This window comes from Callospermophilus lateralis, chromosome 6, assembly GCF_048772815.1.
Source record: "Callospermophilus lateralis isolate mCalLat2 chromosome 6, mCalLat2.hap1, whole genome shotgun sequence".
Taxonomy (NCBI): domain Eukaryota; kingdom Metazoa; phylum Chordata; class Mammalia; order Rodentia; family Sciuridae; genus Callospermophilus; species Callospermophilus lateralis.
The window spans coordinates 98,989,172-99,008,912 of record NC_135310.1 but is presented as its reverse complement, the minus strand read 5'-3'; the positions used below and the strand labels follow the sequence as shown (position 1 = coordinate 99,008,912).

The 19,741-nt window shown below is 36.1% G+C and overlaps 1 protein-coding gene across 5 annotated transcripts in view; it reads left to right on the top strand.

Moving 5' to 3' along the window:
• The first annotated feature begins 345 nt into the window (after positions 1–345).
• Positions 346–19,741, top strand: part of Znf451 (zinc finger protein 451) — an 81,903-nt gene continuing 62,507 nt past the window's right edge. For 3 of the 5 annotated variants that reach the window (XR_013091630.2, XR_013091629.2, XM_076858529.2), the window contains exons 1-3: positions 346–440; positions 973–1,056; positions 7,777–7,857. Coding sequence is in view for 2 of the 5 variants with exons in the window: in XM_076858529.2 (XP_076714644.2) it covers positions 420–440; positions 973–1,056; positions 7,777–7,857 (186 nt within the window). In the remaining 3 variants the exon portion in view is untranslated. Of the gene's footprint in view, positions 441–972; positions 1,057–7,637; positions 7,685–7,776; positions 7,858–9,326; positions 11,151–19,741 lie in introns of those variants that run through there. The other 2 variants (XM_076858531.2, XM_076858530.2) reach the window with 2 other exon arrangements.

The following is a 19,741-nucleotide window of genomic DNA, read 5'->3' as shown; positions in this document are numbered from 1 at the left end:
AACAGAATCCAGTCTTGCCCAGGGCTTTGCCCAGCCAAGGCTGAAGTCTGCTAGGTAGAGCGCATGCGCGGCATTGAGCTCCTTGTTAGCTCTTTTCCACCCAAGCGGTGGGGGAGCGGTTTCAAGGCCAATGGGAACTACAATTCCCACCATCCTGTGCGGTGCGGGGAGGGCAGGCCGAGAGTGTACTAAAGAGGCTCCGGGGTATAGCGGGCCTGTGAGGACCGCTGCTCTTTTCCTAGTGGTTTGCGTCTCGTGCTGCCTGCGGCGTCAGCTGCGTCAGCGCCCACGCAGGGGCGGGTCAGGGTGGTGCAGGGCGGGAAGGGAAGTCGTGGCGGAGGCGGCAGCGGGGACAGCAGCGGCGGCGGCGGCGACGGCAGGGACAGCAGTAGTGGTGGTGCTGTCAAGCCGTTGGAGAAATGGGAGACCCAGGGTCGGAGGTGAGTAGCAGAGCCTTGGGCCTTTGCGTTCTGGGAACCGAACCGCGGAGGGTTTCGAGATTGGTGGGTTGAGGCCTGTGCTCGGCCGCAGCCTCGGGGCGCTGCGCCTCAGCATCTAGGGCGGAGCGGGGCCTTCGGGCCTGCTGCTTGCGTGCGCCGGGAACCTGCGGCAACAATGGCCGCCCGGCCGCCCCCGGCCCCTGAACTGGCCCCGAGTACCTGCTGCCACCGCTCTGCCCCGAGAGCCCAGCGACGGCTGAAGTCAGGATTGCCCTTGGGTAGCGAGCTTGCATCCCTGCTCCTGGAGTAGGTGGGGACCTTCTGAGCGCTGGCACTCCTTTTCGAGGGCCATTCACCACAGCTGCGCGAGCCTTAGCAAAACCGAGCTCCCTCGACTCAGTTCTTCGTGGCGTTTGCGTGCGTTTGTGCTCAGTTTCCGTCCAAGCTTTTGTCTCAATCGTCCTTTTTGGAAAAATCTCTCCCTACAAGTGTGTGGCTGAATAGATAAGCATGTTTTGGCTTATTTTTGTAGATAATAGAATCTGCCCCTCCAGCTGGGCCTGAGGCATCTGAATCAACAACGGATGAAAACGAAGATGACATTCAGTTTGTTAGTGTAAGTAGCTACTGATAATCGGGCTTTTCCCAGAGTAAAAGACTGTGTAAGCCATTGTGCAGTTCTACTGACCTGGTCATTCATCATTCAACGAATAGTAAGGATGTCTCCTGGGTGGTGGACACTGTGGGACATGGTGTAGGATTAAGGAGTTTACCAGGAAAGGTATCTGAGCCACCACAATAGCCATCACAAAGAGCATGGCCTATTGAACGTGTTGGGCTCTTAATGAGGCCTCCGGTGCCCTCATTTGGCTCCATTTTATGATTACTCTAGACAAAATTCTAGTCTCTGTAAACTTACAGACTGTGATTTTAAATGGGGGCAAGAATGCCTTCTCAAAGGTGACACACAGGACTAGGAGAGAGGGCTAATGGCAGAGAGGTGGAAAACAAGATGGGTAGAAACTCAGCTTGAGGACCTCACTAACCTCTGAGATCATCATGTTACAGCATAGTGCAACAATTGCACATAATGAATCCTGCATCACCAGGAGCATGCTGTCTTTTCTGTTTTTGTCCTTTGCCACAGGCAGTAGTTTTCAAGTGTTAGGAAGTGGAAACCTTCAAATTCTTGAGCCCAACTCCAGATTTACTGAGTCAGAAAGAAATTCAAAGTCGGGCTTAGGAATCTCCATTTTTGAACAAGTTCAGGACATTTGGCTCTCTGAACACAATAAAGCTTTGGTTTGGGAAAAACAACATGTGGTGTATTTTGGGTGATTTTTATCTGTAGCTGTTAAGTTTTTACAGTGACTCTGCTTAAAGCTATAGAGAATCCTTCCCCATACTCTCTTTTGGAATGAAATAGTTGTAGTTTTTATAATTTTTCTTTGTACATCTGTCATGTATTTGTGGATGTTGTTGGCCAACTATATAAAAGTGGTTACTGAACAATATTTTCCCCAACATTGGGCCATTGTAGTGAACTGTTGTTGTATGGTGTTTTAATATTTGTTGTGAAGGGACTCCTTTCCAAGATTGTTTTCTTGACTTTGTTCCCCATTGCCAGTGCCCATTGTACTATATCATTTTTGTCTAGAACTTTAAGAACTTGGGGTGAGTGCATTATATCCTGCTACTTTCTTCACTTTGTACTGAAGTATTTTTGTTGGGGCAGGATGCTGGAGATGGATCCTAGGGCTTGGGCATTCTAAGCATGGGCTGAAGTATGTTTTGTTTTTTGGTGCTGAGGATTGAACCTAGGGGTACTGTACCATTGAGCTACATCCCACTCCATCCTCCTTTTTTTTTTTTTTTTAATGGAGTCAGGGTCTTGCTAAGTTATTTAGAGCTTTGCTAAATTGGTGAGCCTGGCCTTGAACTTGTGATCCTTCTGCCTCAGTCTCCAGAGTTGCTGGGATTATAGGTATGTTGTAATTCGCCTGGCTGAAGTATGTTTGATAATAGGATTTTATGGGTTCTTAGGACACACATTTCCATTTTCTCGGAATCTGTATATTTGTGAATAAACTATTTACTTTGATGTCTCTTGCAAATAAAATTAGGAATAATACTCTGAACTTTTAAAAAACAGACATATAAAAATAAGGTTCAAAGAATAAATTTTTTTTTGTACCCTGTGAATGAAGAGTTGCATTAAAGCTTGTAACTAGTTATTATAGGGTTTTGTTTAGCTTAAATGTAGTCTTTTAATTTAAATTTTATTTTAAAATAGAAAGTTACTAATATCTTTGCAGGAAGAATAAAGAATGTACAGTATATTGAACTTGATACTCTCTCTCTCTTTCTCCAGATAAAGATTCAGTGATTTGACTGCCCTAAATGGAAAATGAATTACATATTTTAAGTGTGGTTAAAATACTAGAAGGAACCTATTAAAATACATTTCTTTGTGTTTAAGTGGTAATGCTTAAATGACAACCATACCTTAATAATTAAAATTCAGAGGCAGAATCTTGTACTTTTTTCTGTAACCCAGTTTATACACTTGAGTCCTCCATGTAATGTTCAATCCAGCAATGATGAAAAATAGTTACCTGCTTGAGTTCTTAAGATAGCAAAAAGTGCATTATGTGATCACTTCTTGATTACTCTGGTTTGGATTTCTTAGCCTCGTTCAAATCTAATTTTCCCACCTTGAATTTACAAGGTGGCACAGCAGACTTTCTGTGGTTTGCAAAACACTGAACCTGAAGCCAAATACAACATACCTGAAGGAAAGGAATGATACAGATGTGGGGATATGAAAATGAGCCCATTCATTTAAATTGTGTTGAAATACATTGAGATGTGCACAGTTCAGTAATTGTACTTATTTGATTGATTTTTACAAAGCCAATATACCGGTTTGAACAGTGCCCAAATGAAGAATGGTATTCTAACAAAATTTTTTTCATTTAGATCTGTTACTTGCATTTTCTGTGTAGTAATAATGCTTCTTTTACTCAACCACCACCTTTGTGTCTTTTTTGACACAAATTAGGTCTTTTCTGATTTGCTTCCAAAAAAACTGTTCAGCTAATAGCTGTTAACAGCTAATAGCTGTTGTTTCTTTTGCCACTATAAATATAAAGGTATAAATACTGCTGAGGGGACCTATTGTAAGCTTCATAACAGCACAGAAAATGTCAGTTTTAGTCAGGATTATTGATTTATATAGGCTCATTGAAAATGTGGGAATAATCAATAACGTCAAGACAGAATTTCATAAATAACTTGAGGGGCCTGTAGTTAAAAGTAAATACTAATATGAGGGATTTTTGCAAAAAGTAAGGTTATCTTTTGCTGATTTCTTGCATAGTAATTCACTTATTAAACAAAAGTAGTCTTGCAGTTCATAGTGCAAAACTGTGAGTGAAGTACCTTAGACCTAAATAGATTAATTGGAAAATATTCTACCCTTAAATATCAATATTTTAGTGGAGGTGATGATATAGGAGAATAGAATTAAGTAAATAACTACTATTAAGTAATAGTAGAAAGATCTTTTATAAAGAGTACTTAGTGCTTTAAAAATGATTTTTAAAAGATTTTACAGTTTGTCACTATAGCATAGGTGGTAGTTTATTGTATATTTAATGGTTATTTGTATACATTTAAAAGGGCAATTTGGAATAGAAGGAGAAGAACATGAAAATGGGTAAACAGGATTATGTGTGCTTGGAGGATGAGATATTTTTGTTTTTAAAGTGGGGCCAATGATACAGAACTTGAGTGCTGGACCAAATTTAAATTATAAAGTAGACAACTGGGAGCCATTTGAAATCTTGAACTGGGTAGGACTGAGGAAGTAAAATAAGCCCCTACTTTCCTATATGGAATAAACAACAACTCATTAGTTAGGGTTTTAGGTTAGGTTTTTACTTTTACACTTAAATCATAGTCCTTGTTTTAGAGAATTCTTTGTTTGAATTAAACTAGTTTTTTCTGTAGGCCATATTTTAATGTATTAATCTCTCTTTCCAAGTAGAAAATTGGTGTTTGCACTCTGAGAATCAAGTTTTCTAATTACAGGAATGAAAACTTTTTTTTTTTTTGTTAAAAGTATATTTTTAAAAATTACAATGTTAGTTAAATTGTGTTCCTCAAATGTTTTGTCATGCTTGTGCATGTGCCTCTGCTGCTAACTTGTATGGCATTAGAAGTTGAATCCTTATTTGTATCAGAGGGTATGAGGATGATTTATTAGTTAATAGCATAAATTCAAATAAAAAATAGCTGGAGGACCACATGCATTTGTAGTTGCTAAGGATAAAATCATAAATACAGAGATTTTTTTCCTTGGTATTTGCATTATAGGCATTACTTTTTGGGTAGTATTAGTAGTTTATGTTCGGTCAGTGTTATAATATTCAAAAATGGGGGCAATTGCAGGTAGTCCTTTTTTCTTATTGAAGGAAAAGAAAATATGTTGTCTTGGAAACAAGTAATAATCATTGGTTTAAAAATAGGATTATACTTTCAAATGACTCAGAATTATAGTGAACACAGAACCAATTATGCGTTTAGATAACCATGTGTGTCTCAATAAGTTTTATCCTCTTTTAAATGGGATAATTCAGAATCTCACTTTTAAAGCGGTTGAGAGGATTGGGATGAGATAATTGTGCATGAAGTTTATTACAGTGTTTGATACAGGACTTAGTAAATGTTATTTAATAGTAAAATAAATGGAGGACTGAATATTTGATAAGTTTATGGTGGAAGTTTTGTGAATTTATAGTGAAAATTAGCTAGAGGATAATGTATCTATGTATAAACTTGTCTTTCCTTTTTCATTTAGCCTATGCATTGTTTGTGTTTCCTTTCTCATTCTACATTTATAAATCAGTAATTATTTGTTGAGTGAATGGATATTCTAATTCACAATTTTGATTTTTTAAAATCTCGACTCTTTTATTTTTCTTTTTTAATTGCTATGAATTGTATGGAATTGTCTTTTATAGTTTGAAAATGGTTCATTCTAGTAAATTTCTGATAGTGGTCTCACTGTCCCTATTCTTGGTCTTTCTTCTGTTTCTGCATTTTTAAAAGTATGTTTTGTTGTTGAGGTTGTTTTGTGATATTGAGGATTAAACTCATGGCCTTGCATGTGCTAGGCAAACACTCTTATACGAGTTACACCCTGAGCTCTTTGTAGCTACTTTTTAGTCTGATTTGTGACCATTTTTTTCCCTTATTACATTTGTTTCTTGCCTCTTTGACTTTGCCTTATGTCTTATTACCTTTTTTCTCTACCTACTTTCTGTTCATGGAAATTCTGCCCTTGCCTCTGTATTTCTGGCTACTTGGGGACTTTCTTCTTTACTATTTACTCTAATGAAAGATCCTAAATCACATTTCTTTAGGAGAGGAAATGATGTGAATGGGAAAAGTGTTACATTTTATCTCCTGCTTCTTTCTTGAGTTGAAAATATGATTTTGACTTAATATCAGTGTTAGGTTTTAGACTTTTAAAAAAATTTTTATTTCTTACATACATGACAATAGTGGAATGCATTACAATCATAATTATCCATTCACAGCACAATTTTTCGTAACTCTATGTATAAAGTATGTTCATGCCAAATAGGTTTTAGTCTTAAGACAGGTAATGTAGCTTTATTGACCATATATTTGAGAATATCTGTTCTCCTGTTCTTCTGTTCTCCTTGCCTTTCCTTTCCTTTCCTTTTTCTTTTACTTCTCTTTCTCATCTTTACAACTTTGAGCAAAAATTCTCATTCTTAATTGCAGTTCCCTGCCTAGGAGTTTTGCCCATTGATTTTCTCTTAGTGTCTGGATCACTGCCCAAAAGGTTAGCAGTTTTCCAGTTGGGCAGAACTCATAGCCTAGGAAGAAAAAAGCCATCTTGCTGCTTTTAGGGGGGGGGGGGAAAGAATCATTAACTAGATATCTAGTCAGCAGCTGTCTCCATTTTAAGAAATCTTTTTCTCTCAGCCATATTTTTCTCCCATGTTCCTTTTTTTTTGTTCCTTCTTCCTAAATTTCTTGAAAGAATAATCTTTACTAATGATCCTTACTTTTTCTACATTCTCTCTGGTTTCTGTGCTCATTATTTTATTTAGCATTGCTGTCTGAAAGACATTTAAAAATGTACTGTTGTCATATTTAGTGATATCTTCTTGGAACTTAATGTTTCTAGCCACGTTTAGCATTGATTATTATTCATTGAAGCAATATCTCAGTTTCAATTTAGTTCTAGAGTTTAGTAGTCTTTTAGGGGAGCAGCTTCCAAATATCTTATTTGCAGGTATGTTCATATCCCAGGTTATAGCCTGCATTATAAGTCTGCCAGATACCTCTGTGTACCACTGGTATTTCAGTCAATATGTCTAAAAAAAAAAAATCAGCTTTCTGTTTATGCATTCTGGATTTATATTAATGGCATTAGTATTCTGGCCACTGGAGCTTAAAACCTCTTTGACTCTTTGGTTTTATTTTGTATTTAATAGCCAGTCCTCTTTTTCCCCCACCTTGTGTTACTCATAGTCTCTTATATATCTGTTCCATCACTTCTTACCATCACCACTGTTCTGCATTATTATGTACCTGTAGCTCTCTGTTATCTATTTGGCTTTCCCTATGATTCCTACTATTCTATGAGATTAATCTTCCTGAAGCACAGCTCATTAGTATTTTGCTCTTTTCCCTATAGAATAGAGGTTTTTAAGCTTGACATTCAAAGCCTGGTCTATGAAAATGTCAGCATGAATGGAAAGAATCTGGGTTTGATGTTTAAATCTGTTGGATTGGGAGATGAAACTAAGCTGTTGGTCAAAGATATCTCCATATTTCGACTTTTTTTTTTTTCTTGTGTGGTGCTGAGGATTGACAGGGCCTTGCAAATGTAAGGCAGGTGCTTTACCACTGAGCTATATATCACCATTCCTTGAGCTTGGATATCTTAACGGACTGTTGATACCCATCCCAACTAAGAAACATTGGATTGCAGTGTTTGTGTCTTTTTTGCACTATTCTTGTATTTATTTTCCTTTTTACAAGCAATTTTTATGGTCTTAATACTCTGTAGGGGTTTAAGCTCTTTTTTTAAGTCCTATCATCATTTTTTATTTACACACACTGAATATTTTCCTGTTTCTTTTGTTCTAGTTATTTCTGCTACCCACAAGTCTTCCTCTTCAGAGCCAATCCCAACTGAAAAAGTAAAAACAATAATAAAAAAGTCATTGTTTTAAATGCTATTTTGGTTTAAGTAACTGTTCATGACTGGTAAATTTACTCAATTCTTTTATAGGAAGGACCATTAAGACCTGTTCTTGAATACATTGATCTGGTCAGCAGTGATGATGAAGAACCTAGCACCTCTCATAGTGATGTAAGTATATTACATTTGATTTGCATTTTTTAAAATCAGTGATGGCTGTGTTTAGGAATTATTGTGCCTTAGAGAATGGCCCATTTCTGTGAAAATGGGCCATAATAGGTAGTCTAGAAGTCTTTTGTTAAGAACATCTCCTACTCCAATTTTGTTCCCTTATCTCACTGAGGATGTGAAAAGTTAAAATGGTTCTAGGAAGTTCTAAGTCCTGGAAATGATATATAATAAAAGGAAAATATAATAACAGCTGTGGTTTTGTGGCTCTTCTTGCCTTTTTTCTTTTCTGTGCTTTCCTCTGCTGCCCTGTAGAACTGGATCCCTTTCTTCCAAAACTGTGGCCACAGAAAACTTGTTTTATCTCATAAGAAAGGATATCCGAAGATCCTTTAGGAAATAATGTGGGAAGGGGTTTATAGCTCGTGTATATAACTTTAGTCTACAATCCCTTTTAACCTCCTCTTTCCCCCATGTATTTGAAATTATTCATCCTAACTGTGACTTGCTAGTTGTGGGTTTGATCATTAAATCAGTACTTTCTTACTCTGAAAATTAAATTAATTGAATTCCTTTGTCATAGTCTTGCCTTTGATTTGACTTTGCCTTAGCCCAAAATTTTATTAATGGGCTGTTTTCTTGATGGATTAGAGAACTCCTGACACTTGCTCATAGTGGCCAGAAAGCTTCTTGCTCTGTGATAAAGGGGGTTGAGACTTGGACTTGGAATCAAAATATCTGGAATCAAAATACCTGAGTTTGAGAGCCAGCTTTACTCCTTACTAATTCTGTGAGTTCGTATCAATTAAGAAACCTTTTAGCCTCAGTTGTGTTTGTTTTTTAATTAGATGAAAATAGTACCTACCTCACAGGGTTGTTGTGAGGAAGAAATAAGGTAACAACTATGTAAGCTCCTTCAAACTAGAAACCATGAAGTAGGAATGTACAAATGGAAAGTTTTGAAAATTCCTGGAAAGTGAATGACCAAAAATTTTTTAAAGGGGCTTAAAAATGACTAATAAGCGAGTTTTAGAACAATTTTTTTCTTCTTGGTGAGACTTTCCTCAAGTTTTCTCTGCCATTATTAGCTCACACTTACTGACTTATATATGTTCAGTGGGGTTTTTCTTTTATTAATTGTTGTTACCTGGTCTCATTCTATCAACACAGGACCAAGCAGCAAGCCAGGGTAGCACCACTTAGAATTTAGCATATGTTTACCTTCTGCTTTTTACTAGCCAGAGCTCCATATTAATGCCCAAAGTTCATATTGGGGCTTGGGGTAGTGAAGCTTGTGGATTTGACTTCTGTTACCTCTTTACTGACCTGTAGTGGATATGTCTTTCATTTTTATTTATAATAATTTAAAAATTGATTCTACTTACTGGACATGCATCTCTGCACTTGAAAGTTAACATATTAAAAGCATATTTTTTTTCTTCCTTGGTTTTTTGTTCATGTGGATAACCCAGAGAATGCCTGAATCTAAGGTGCCATCCTCTGAGAATCATCGCCCAGAAATGTGCTCTAGCTGCAATGTTCTTCTTCCCATTGGAGACAGCAGCTCCTCCTCTGGGAGTTGTGCCAACAGTCCACAAAGGACAGTTTCTCAACCTTCTGCTGTTGAGAACCCATTGGAGAAACAGAAAAATGATCAGAATCATTCAGATATTAAGATCTCTGAGACAGAGGCACTTAAATCATCACAAAATTATCAGACTCTGCCTTCATCTCCACCTCTGGTCCCCCAAGAGTCTTTGGCCTCTTCTGAGGACAAAGAAGATTTACCTTTAGAATCTTCTTCAGCTTCACAACATGGACAGGATGCCATCCTCTATCTCCAGACACAAGTAGCTGAGATGTCCAGAGTGATACGTGATCTGCAGTCCCGGAGCTGTTTTAGATTTCATCATTCTAGGCCAAGTGAGAATTCCTCAGTTCCTTGGGACATCTCCACCTCTAAGGAAGAAAATTTATCCACAGTTGAAGAAGAAACTGATTGCAAATCCCCGTCAGCAGATGACAAAGGGCAGCCAACTGACCCCACCCAATCCAGTTTCACAGGTCTTTTGAAGAGAATGGAACAAAGAGGTGTTATAAAGAGGGTAACCTTACAGTCTGAAGCAGAATCCTGTGAAGGGAAACCTGATTGTGTCACCTCTAAAAAACGCTTGGTTCCTCCCTTGCATCCTCTTTTGAGAATTGCCACCACTGAAGTTTTTAAGGACCCTGCTGATTGCCATCCTTCTTCCTTCATGGGACACAGGGTATATCCTGTGGCCAAGGATACCTCTCCTTTCCAACCAAATCCACCAGCTGAGGGCCCCATTGTAGAAGCACTGGAGCACAGCAAAAGAGGAAATACAACGTCTCCTCTAGATTCTACCTCAAAAGAAATGGAGATCATGGGTTGTAGGTTCTACCATGCTGCCTCCATTGCAGCTCGAGCTGCTAGCTACATGGCCTATATGACTCAGTATCAGCGTAAACTCTGGGAAGACATGGAGGATCTGGTTCATGATCCCGAGTTTGATCGTGGAAAAGCAAGGTGTATAATATCTGATGGTATGGACGCAGGTCTTTGGCAACTTTGTACTACTAGGGACATAATGGATTCTGTAGTTAGAGTTATGGCCATGGCAATTGATTACAGGAGGCAAGCCTGGCTCCGACTTACATCTCTCACTAAGAAAACCCAGGAAAAGATCTCACACTTACCCTTTGATGGTACTTCCCTTTTTGGACAAGATGTGAATGCTGTTGTTGCAGAAGAAAACAGTATTAAAGAAAATGACTATAGGGATCACAGTAAATACTACAACCAGCATCGATACTTTTATAGTCATGATCAGAAAGCACATTATCACAATAGAGGATACTCTAAAGGAGATTGGTACAAACCTCGAAACCACCCCTATAGATACAGAAAAAAGGGAGAATCTCCAGAACGCCATGGGTACAAGAATTAATAACCTGTTCATGTTCAGCAGAATACTCATCCAAAATTCTAACTATCTTACTTGCCCCACCCCCAACTCAAAACGGGATCTACAGGTAGGAGGTCATTGCAAAACTGAATTTGTGTCTGGAATGATGACAGCTAATGTTTGAATTTTTGACTTTTGGAATGAGTATATGATAAAGACTGATTTTATTGGCCAAGTTAGCAGTGGAGACTTTCCTGTAAAGAGGGTTGGACAAGGTTTATCCATTATTTCTGGTCCAAAATATGTCCAGAGGAGGGCACTCAGGAATCTGAATCCTCTTGTGATTAAAAGAAAATATATAGATTTGTTCCTCAGGAAAATCTTGTTGGTGAGAACTAGCAGATTTTGGATATGGAAACAATCTACTTACTATTAGATCTCTGTTTACTAAGACCAGAGGTAAATCCTTCATTTTTAGGTCATCTGTGCTTCCTTGTTCAGGCTTCAGCTTGGTAGATCTTCATGAAATGTCAAATTTGTTACAGTCTCTGGGTCAAGATTATCATCTCACCAAGAGTTTATATTCCTTTCAAGCTCTATGAGACTTCAGAACTGGCCACCAAGCTATGTGCCAACTGGAATTCAAATAAAATTTTGCTGAATCCTGTTTGCTTCCACTTGGAATGGCTAGATGTCACAGGTACACTATGGATACCAGCTGGGAAGAGACTTTCCTACTTGTAATATCACTGTAGAAATTTTCACAGTAACTTTTCATCGACACTGATGGCCATCACATCATCACCATTCATAAAGCTACATGTGAGACAGTTCTTTGTTGTCATCAATCCTAGTAGTCTTTGACCTATCAAGCTCTTATGTCAACAAGCTGTGAGACTCAGTCATAGAGGTCTTACTGTAATCTGGGCCTTTCACTAAGGATGACCTTCTTAAACCTGTCTTCTAAAAAATTAATTCCTTTGAATTTGATAATGTGTCACACATTAAATGCAGTAAAGACATGCACATCAGTGCCCTGGAAATACAGGATATTTATTATTTTCATAATCGAGGCATGCAAGTCTGAACTCTTTTAAGAGTAAAAATTCTAAACATGCCTGACAATCTGGTCCCCTTATCAAAATGAAGAGAGATATCATCAATCTAGATTTTGTTGAGAAATCCTCAAGGTTTAAAGTGTCACTGTCTTGAAGAGAACAAGCTGCATAGCTCTGTTTTTGGATAATTAAATGATAATATCTGCTAATGATTTCTTGAAAGACTGAAATTGAGACAGAGATGTGTCTTGGTTTATTGGTCACCTAGTCTAGACTCACTATAAGAGATGACTTGTGTTTTTGCTCCCAATAATAGTTTTCCACTCTACTGGAACTGACAGCAGATACCTCAATTATATGTTCCACAGTATCTTCTCTTCAATCTCAAGGCAATGGCTGTATCGTATACCAGCCTTTAGATCTTTGTCTTCACAGAGTGACTTTGGGAATGGAGAAAATATAAGTTTGAGGGGTCTGAATACATTACCACCTAGTGTTAATTTGCTTGGAAGCCAAAAAAAAAAAAAAAAAAAAAATTTCCAGGGGTTGGGGGTACAAACTACAATCTGTAATTTCTTGGTTTGTTAAACATATGTGTTTTTTATCTGCTTGATCAAGGTGTTTTGGATACTGTTAATGGAATATAGCACTATTTTACAAGTTTATGTGGTTTCTGTTTCTTCATGCCATAGATCCTGCACAGTAGTGATTGGCATTTTGTGATGTCCCACTTTTTAATAGTTTATTATTGGAACTTCATTCTTCTTCCCCATCATAACCGTATTTAGCACTCTTGTTTTATCTGCCTTTCTTCCTCTTAGTGTTTGTGCCATAGAGGTTAAAGGCATAAATTTCCCTACTAGGAAGAAGTTAATTTGTCAGATAATTTTAGGATTCTGTATTGGTCCTGTTTGTCCCTTTTGTAGATTAAACCTAAACTAGTCTTGATACAGATTTAGCAAATTTAGCCAAGTTGTATCTAGAATCAATATTTACCTTTTCTGTATTTTTCAAAGTTTACATTCACTTCTTCAAATCCATGCTAATGCTCAGTTTGAAACTGTCAAATTGAACTCTAGAAGAACATTGATTACTGAAAAGAAATAAGGGCCAAGAAATCAGACACAGATTTTTGTAACTATATAGAGTGTGTTGTACCAGTGAAGAAGTCTTGTGTCCTTGACACTGACATTGTAGTTTTCTTTGGTGAAAGAACTAGCCACTGGGATGTCATTGGAGAGAGAGATCTTAGAAAGATTTTATATGGCTGCACAAAGTGGTCCTGACTGTTTAAGCCTACTTCACACTGTTCTGTTCCTACTTTTCCCTTTTTCCCTGAATTAGATGGTATGTCACAAACTTGATGATTTTTGAGATACTTTCCAAAAACTAAACCAAAATAAATGATACTTGCAGGTGCAATTCTCTGAAACTGCTTTGGCTTTTCAATTTTACATGTTTCTGCTTTTTCTTCCCCTTTTAAATAGTGATTAAGGAGAAAAATATGTATATATATACACACACAAATATATATAACCTAGCACCTTAACCATTTTTTAAGTTAACTATATTCACGTTGTTGTACAGCTCTTCCTTTCTTAAATATTTTTAAAACACATAGACAACATTGCTATTATGTTCCTTTTGTGATATTTATGTTGCTCAATAATAAAGTGAAAATAACATTACTTAACCACTTCAATTGATAAGCTCAAGTGTTTCCAGAGAATTGAATATTTTGAAAGTGAAAAGGTATTGGGAATCATCAAATGGGTGACTAAATAGGAAACTTAATGAAGGTATCTGACAGTTGAATGGGGATGAGGACAGAATGCAGGAGGATGGGCATAGCTTTTAGTTCTAGATTTGTTTCTTGACTGTAGAAGAAACAATATCCCAGTGTCCTTAGCCCATTTATCTTTTTTAAAAAATTCTTTTTAAAAAATCTGTGGCATACTTGAATGATGATGGTGTTATAAAACTAAAAGTGGGTACTTTGTCAGGAAGACAACCCCAATAGAATATAGAGTTCATAATTAGGTAATATTCATATTGTGCCTGCCGTGTGCAGAGCCTGGGACAGAATTCTCTATTAGCCTAACATCTGATTTGAAATGCCTCTAGTTTTTTTTTTTTTTAGGAGGCCTTGAAATAGTTGCAAGTTTAATGATTTGGTATTCTCAAAATGGATGTGTTTAATGATCCTTTTTCTTCAAAATGTTATTCTTAACTAGACATAAAATGTATATGGAGACAATATGATTTCTTATAGTTACTATGTATAGAGAAATACTATTTCCATTAATTGTTATATGAAGTGCCTTTTTAAATTTCACATTTATGTTTAAAAGTTAAATTTTGAAGTCTCACATATTGCTGGTGATATTTATGTGAATTTTGTATGGTGATTTAATTTTTTGGTTTATTATCTGTAAAATTGCACTATCTAAATGTACTCTCCTTCTGAATGGTTGTTTTCTCTTAGCACTGTTGATTAATTTCAGAAGGTTGTGGAGTATACTTCCCTCCCCCTTATTTAATTAACGTCACAGAAGGTTTTTTTTAGTTTTTAGTGATTTGCCCAGTTTTCTAGGCATTAAGGCAGCTTTGTTTTCTCTCTTTGTGTTCTGGATTTTCTGATTGAGTCATTTGTCTCCTATCTAACCTTGTTAGCCATGGTAACACAGCTTATATATGATAAGTGAATGTTCACTTGGTTAGAAGAAGCAAGGATATTTTTTAAAAAACAGTAAATTTGCCAACACTTTACACACACACAACATATATACATACATACATATATATATTTTAGATGTATGACAGCTTCCTTATCAGTGTAATTACATTATATTCAAATTTGTTTTTAAATGGAGTGGCAGCTTCTTTATCAGTATAATTCATTTATTTACTTAACCCTCAAAATGTCTTTTTGAGGGAAGCATAAACTCTTTCAGGCTACTTGGATACTGTAGAGTACTCTATATTAGGACTACATTAATAATTTATATTGGACAACACTAATAATTTACTGAAGTGTACCTAAGTGACCTGATTGATAATGTCTTTAAAGGGCCTGACACATCCAGGATAACCTCTCAGGTATTGTAAACAGTGAGGTTGAAAAAGACAAACTTCAGAATCCCCTCTAAATGTAAAGTTGGGTACTGATATGGACAATTATAGGGTTAAATGACAAGTTTATTATTCTTGAAGATATAATTAATTGGGATTCTGATGAAGGTTTGAAATTACAGATTAGATATTTTTAGAAGATTGCAATAACTGAAAACTTTTTTTTAAATGCAAGGCATATTTTGCCCCAGTTTTTGCACTGTTTTGTGTTCCATTATCTTTTGAAATTTACTATTATGTACTTAATGTTAGTAGCTAGTCCAATAATGGGTTGTCACATATGCATGTCATTTATTTGGCCAAATCTATTCTATATGGTGTTTAGTACATACACAAACCAACCAGTTCTTTTTTAGTTAAGAAAATATACAGATGGACATTATCAGTAAACTGATGACGATTACTATACTGAATGCAAATCTTGCAGTTATTTTTTTCCAGTTACAGCAAGCTATGTAAACCATTAAAATATGTCCCTTCCTGGATGGAAGATGATAACATTGTTTTATTAAATCTTTTTTTCTTATTAGTGAGATAATGTTTTTGTACTTTGTCTTTTTATTTGCTTTACTGTATTGTAATGAAAGCTTTTTTATAGTAATGCTTGATAACATTGAGATATCTTATTACTGGAAATTATGTTTGTTTCCTGTGAGATATATCCAGGTGTGGTCATAGTCCAGTCATGTCCTTATAATGTTAGCATATTACTTATTTTATTCTTTCTATTGATCTTTTCTTCACCTTTATACTATACTTCTCTTTAAAAGGATGTCTGATCTCTTCTTAATCTCTTTGATGTAGATTATATTTTCTGATTCTACCAGTGTACAGTAGCCAGATTTTGATGTGGCTTTGTATTTGTATACCTAAATACGATGTCTTAGGCTTTATTGTAAGAGATTTTCTAATTTTCCATAATGCTTTTTTTAAAAAAACAAAACAAAAACAAACATATATAACCAGTTCAGTCTCAAAGTGTTTTTTGGTTATTTTCATCAATTTTTAATGCCTCCTTTTTAATGGCAGTCAGTGTTTTCTCATTTCTACATATTCACACAAATGTATTACGGTCAAATTTATTTGAAAAATTTGAAGTGCATTGCCATGGATTCTTGATATATTGTATATTACAGTTCTCTGGTTTTCTCTAGGTCTCGAGGGTTTTACTGTTTTCACTGAGGTAACTTTCAAGTGGCTTATTGGATAGATTTTCAGATGACTTATGAAGAGTTCAGAGTTCTTAAGTTTCTTTTGGAACTTTGACTATCTCTCAAGTGGTCTTGTTTTCTAATATTCTTTGAGTATATTCCTTGGTAAAAGTGAAAGGAACTGTTTTGTATTTAGTGATAATTTAAAAAATTCTACTTTGACCTTAAAGGCTTCAGGTGTTGCTATGTAATAGGTCTCTTACTAGTCTTTTTATGAGACTAATTTCCACATGCTATTTTTTCCCCATAAGCTATCATATGCTTTCCTTTTTTTTTCATTACCCAGAAGTATGGCTCCATTATAGTATTCAGTTTTAAGGGCTATAAATAGACCTCTTTTTAACTCCCACTTTTATCTGTGATGGTTCACTAGTTTGATTTATAATGTAGTTATGTGTTACATAACAATCATGTTGTGGTTCCTTTGTCTTTTAATTATTTAGGCAGTAGTGATGTGGATGATGAAATAAAAACATCCCAGCTCATTAAACACAGTTTGAAGTTTTCAATTCCCTTTTTAAAAAAATATGTTTTAATTGCATTAAGTAAGTTCTTGCTAATAAGTGTGCAACCCATTCCTTTCTGTATTGGGTAAGAATATAGTTAATATGTTAGTCTATTTTATATTCTTAGCATGGAATTGCCTGTGTTGACATTTCTGTAATGGCTTATAACAACTCCCATGTATTCTGAAACGTCCTGGAACCACCTTGATAGCCTTGTGTCCAATCATCATCTTCCTACCTGAGAAGGAAGTAGAAGAAAAAATCTACTTTAGTAGCACCTGTATGTTCTAAACATTCTTGAGATAGAAATTCATCCTTATTCTGCAGTCATTGAGCAAGTGTCTCGAGTGTTGTAACTGAGCTTTAATGTACACTTCTTCCAGAGTGTCCCTTAAGCACTGTGATAGGCTGCCTCTATGTGTTTTTCAAGGCCCTAGATAAGTTTTACCTCTTTGATAAATGCTAACTTTTTTCTTCCTTGAACTTTGTGTTTATTGGTATACTCCCACACCTCATAACTTGATGTCTTTAGTCAGGAACCCTGTTCTCTGACTTCTCTTTTACTTATTGCTTATTTGTATTTCATTCATTTTTAGACTTTACCATTTGAATCATAATTCCTGTTTTTTTACTTTGGTCTGTGTTTTTTGTTTGCTGCACTCATTTTGTTTCAGATATATACTGAAAATTTCTTTACTGACATCTTGAGGATATTGGCTTAATGGAAAGAAGATGGAATGGTGCAAATCATGTGGTGTTTGAGTACCTAAGGCCTTGGTCTCAGTAGTAACAAGTCACTTCTTATGCCTTCGTTTTTCTACTCTCAAATGAGGTGATACCTGGAAGTACTTTGAAAACATTTAATACAGATTTTCTTTTACAAGTCATTGTGCTATTCTTCTCTACATCCTTAGATTTCTTATAACTGTGGGATGATATTGGATATGGATAATTATATACATTTATAAACATATTTAATAGCATGTGATTGTTCATTTCATGCCATATGATCATGTTCCTCATGTTTACATTTTAAGGCTGTATTACAAGCCTAATAATGGACTAAGTCTCTTTTCTGAAGTAGAAGCTAAGAAATGCTTGTGTTAAACAATAAGAATAATAAAGGAGAATGGAGAATGAAGAGCTTGTGTGCATAGGTATGCATATATGATTTTTGATGGATGTTATTTTGTAGTTATGTTGGAAACAGTCATCTTTTCATTTGTCAGACTCCTTTTTCAGCACCTACCTATATATGGAAGGTCTGGGAATACTGAGGGTTAGTAAGACAGTATATTCTCTTAAGAGAAGCAAATAATAAGAGGTAGTGGAAACTGCTTTATTTAGAGGAAAACCTGTGGTGGAGTATGAACAAAAGAAAGGGTCAGATAGAGGAGTCAGGGAAGCTTTTCTTTCTTAATAATGCTTGAGCTGAGTTTTGGGGGATGGTTAGTAAAGAGTTAGTTGGTCCAGTGGAGAAGCAGAAGCCAGGCATTAAGATAGAGGGATTATTATATGCAAAGATGGAAACATCATGAGGTGTGTCTGGTTTCAGAATTATAAGAAATAGCCTTTAGGAGGATAGAAATGAAGGAGATTAAGCTGAGGAGAAAGGATAAATTATCCATGTAAATGTATTGGTTCCTGCAAGGATACTGTTTGTACTTGTAAGGTTATAGAAGTAGTTTGTCTAGGAATTGGTTTGTATCATAGTCATTCACAGCCACAGAACAGCTTATTCGTTTTTTTCCTGAACTGAACCTAAGGAGAACTCTTAACAGTGCACTTCTGCCCCTGGGGCAGCTTAAATAATGAGAGAAAATTGAGACATTGGTAGAGTGTAACTTTGAAGATGGACAGGATACTCTGCATAAGTGGACTATGGCATACCTTGTGAATACAGTTAAACACTTCAGTCAGCTGGCAGCATCTCCCTCAGTATAGCCAAATGTGGCCAGTTTCTCTCTGTGTTGATATATGGATAATTTCTGGGTGAACTTGGAAAAAATGAAGTTAGTTATAAGAAGGATACTGCATTGACATTTTGCAGGATTTGTAGCAACTGTGAACCTTATGCCAGTGGTTCTCTCCAGCAGCTCCCAAACACATTTTGTCAACTGTTTGCTTTTTCTCCTTTCTTTCCTTGCTATTGTTGCCCCTTTCATGTTTTCTTCCCTATATTGTTATTTTTTTCTTTCCTTTTTACCCTCCTTGTGCAGGAGGCAGTGCAGTGCAGTGGCACTCAGGGTTAAAAAGTAACTCCTCTTTGTCACAGTGTCATACTCAGAGATATTAAGAAATTCTTTTAAGTTCCAAAGTTGTACTCTTTTTTTTTGTTGTTGTTGAAATTGATGGAGGATCAAAGTCATTTTCTTAGGATTTTTACAGAAAGACTGGCAGTTTGATTATCAGAATATAGGAATCTTGTTTAACAGGTTTGGTGGTATTCAGTCAGTTAAGCTTCTTAACTGAATAAAGTACTTTACAGATTGGGGTATATCTGTATGTATGTTTTTCACTCTGTTCACATAAAACAGATATTCTATGTACTTTGTATTTGTAAACAATAAATAGTAAAGGGTGGGGAAAGGAGATTGCTTTGTAAAAAGAGAGTGTCTTGGTTCAAAAACTTTGCTGCTGGATATGGTAAATAAATATTGTACTGCTTTGCTGTGTTTATCTCTTTTGTTTTGTCTGTATTTGGATATAAAATTCTTGTGAAAAACTGTTGACCTTCACATCATTGTTTGGGGTTATGTTGGTTACAAGAGTAAACAGTGTTTGGGAGTGCAAATTTCACACCAAACAAGGGACTGAAGCTTTAGAATGGGCAATTAATGAATAGGCTTTGAAATTTGTAATGCATTTATTTCAGGAATTCTTTTCAAAAGAAGTACCTGGTCATGTGGATGACAGGATGATTTGTAAAGTAAATTCCTTACATTTTTTTGCATTTGGTTGCTATTTTGGATTTCCTTTGAATTCAGTTTTCCTTACAAAGAAGATAAAGTTGAGGGAGGAAATAGTCATTCTCTGCCTAGTTACTGCTAGCT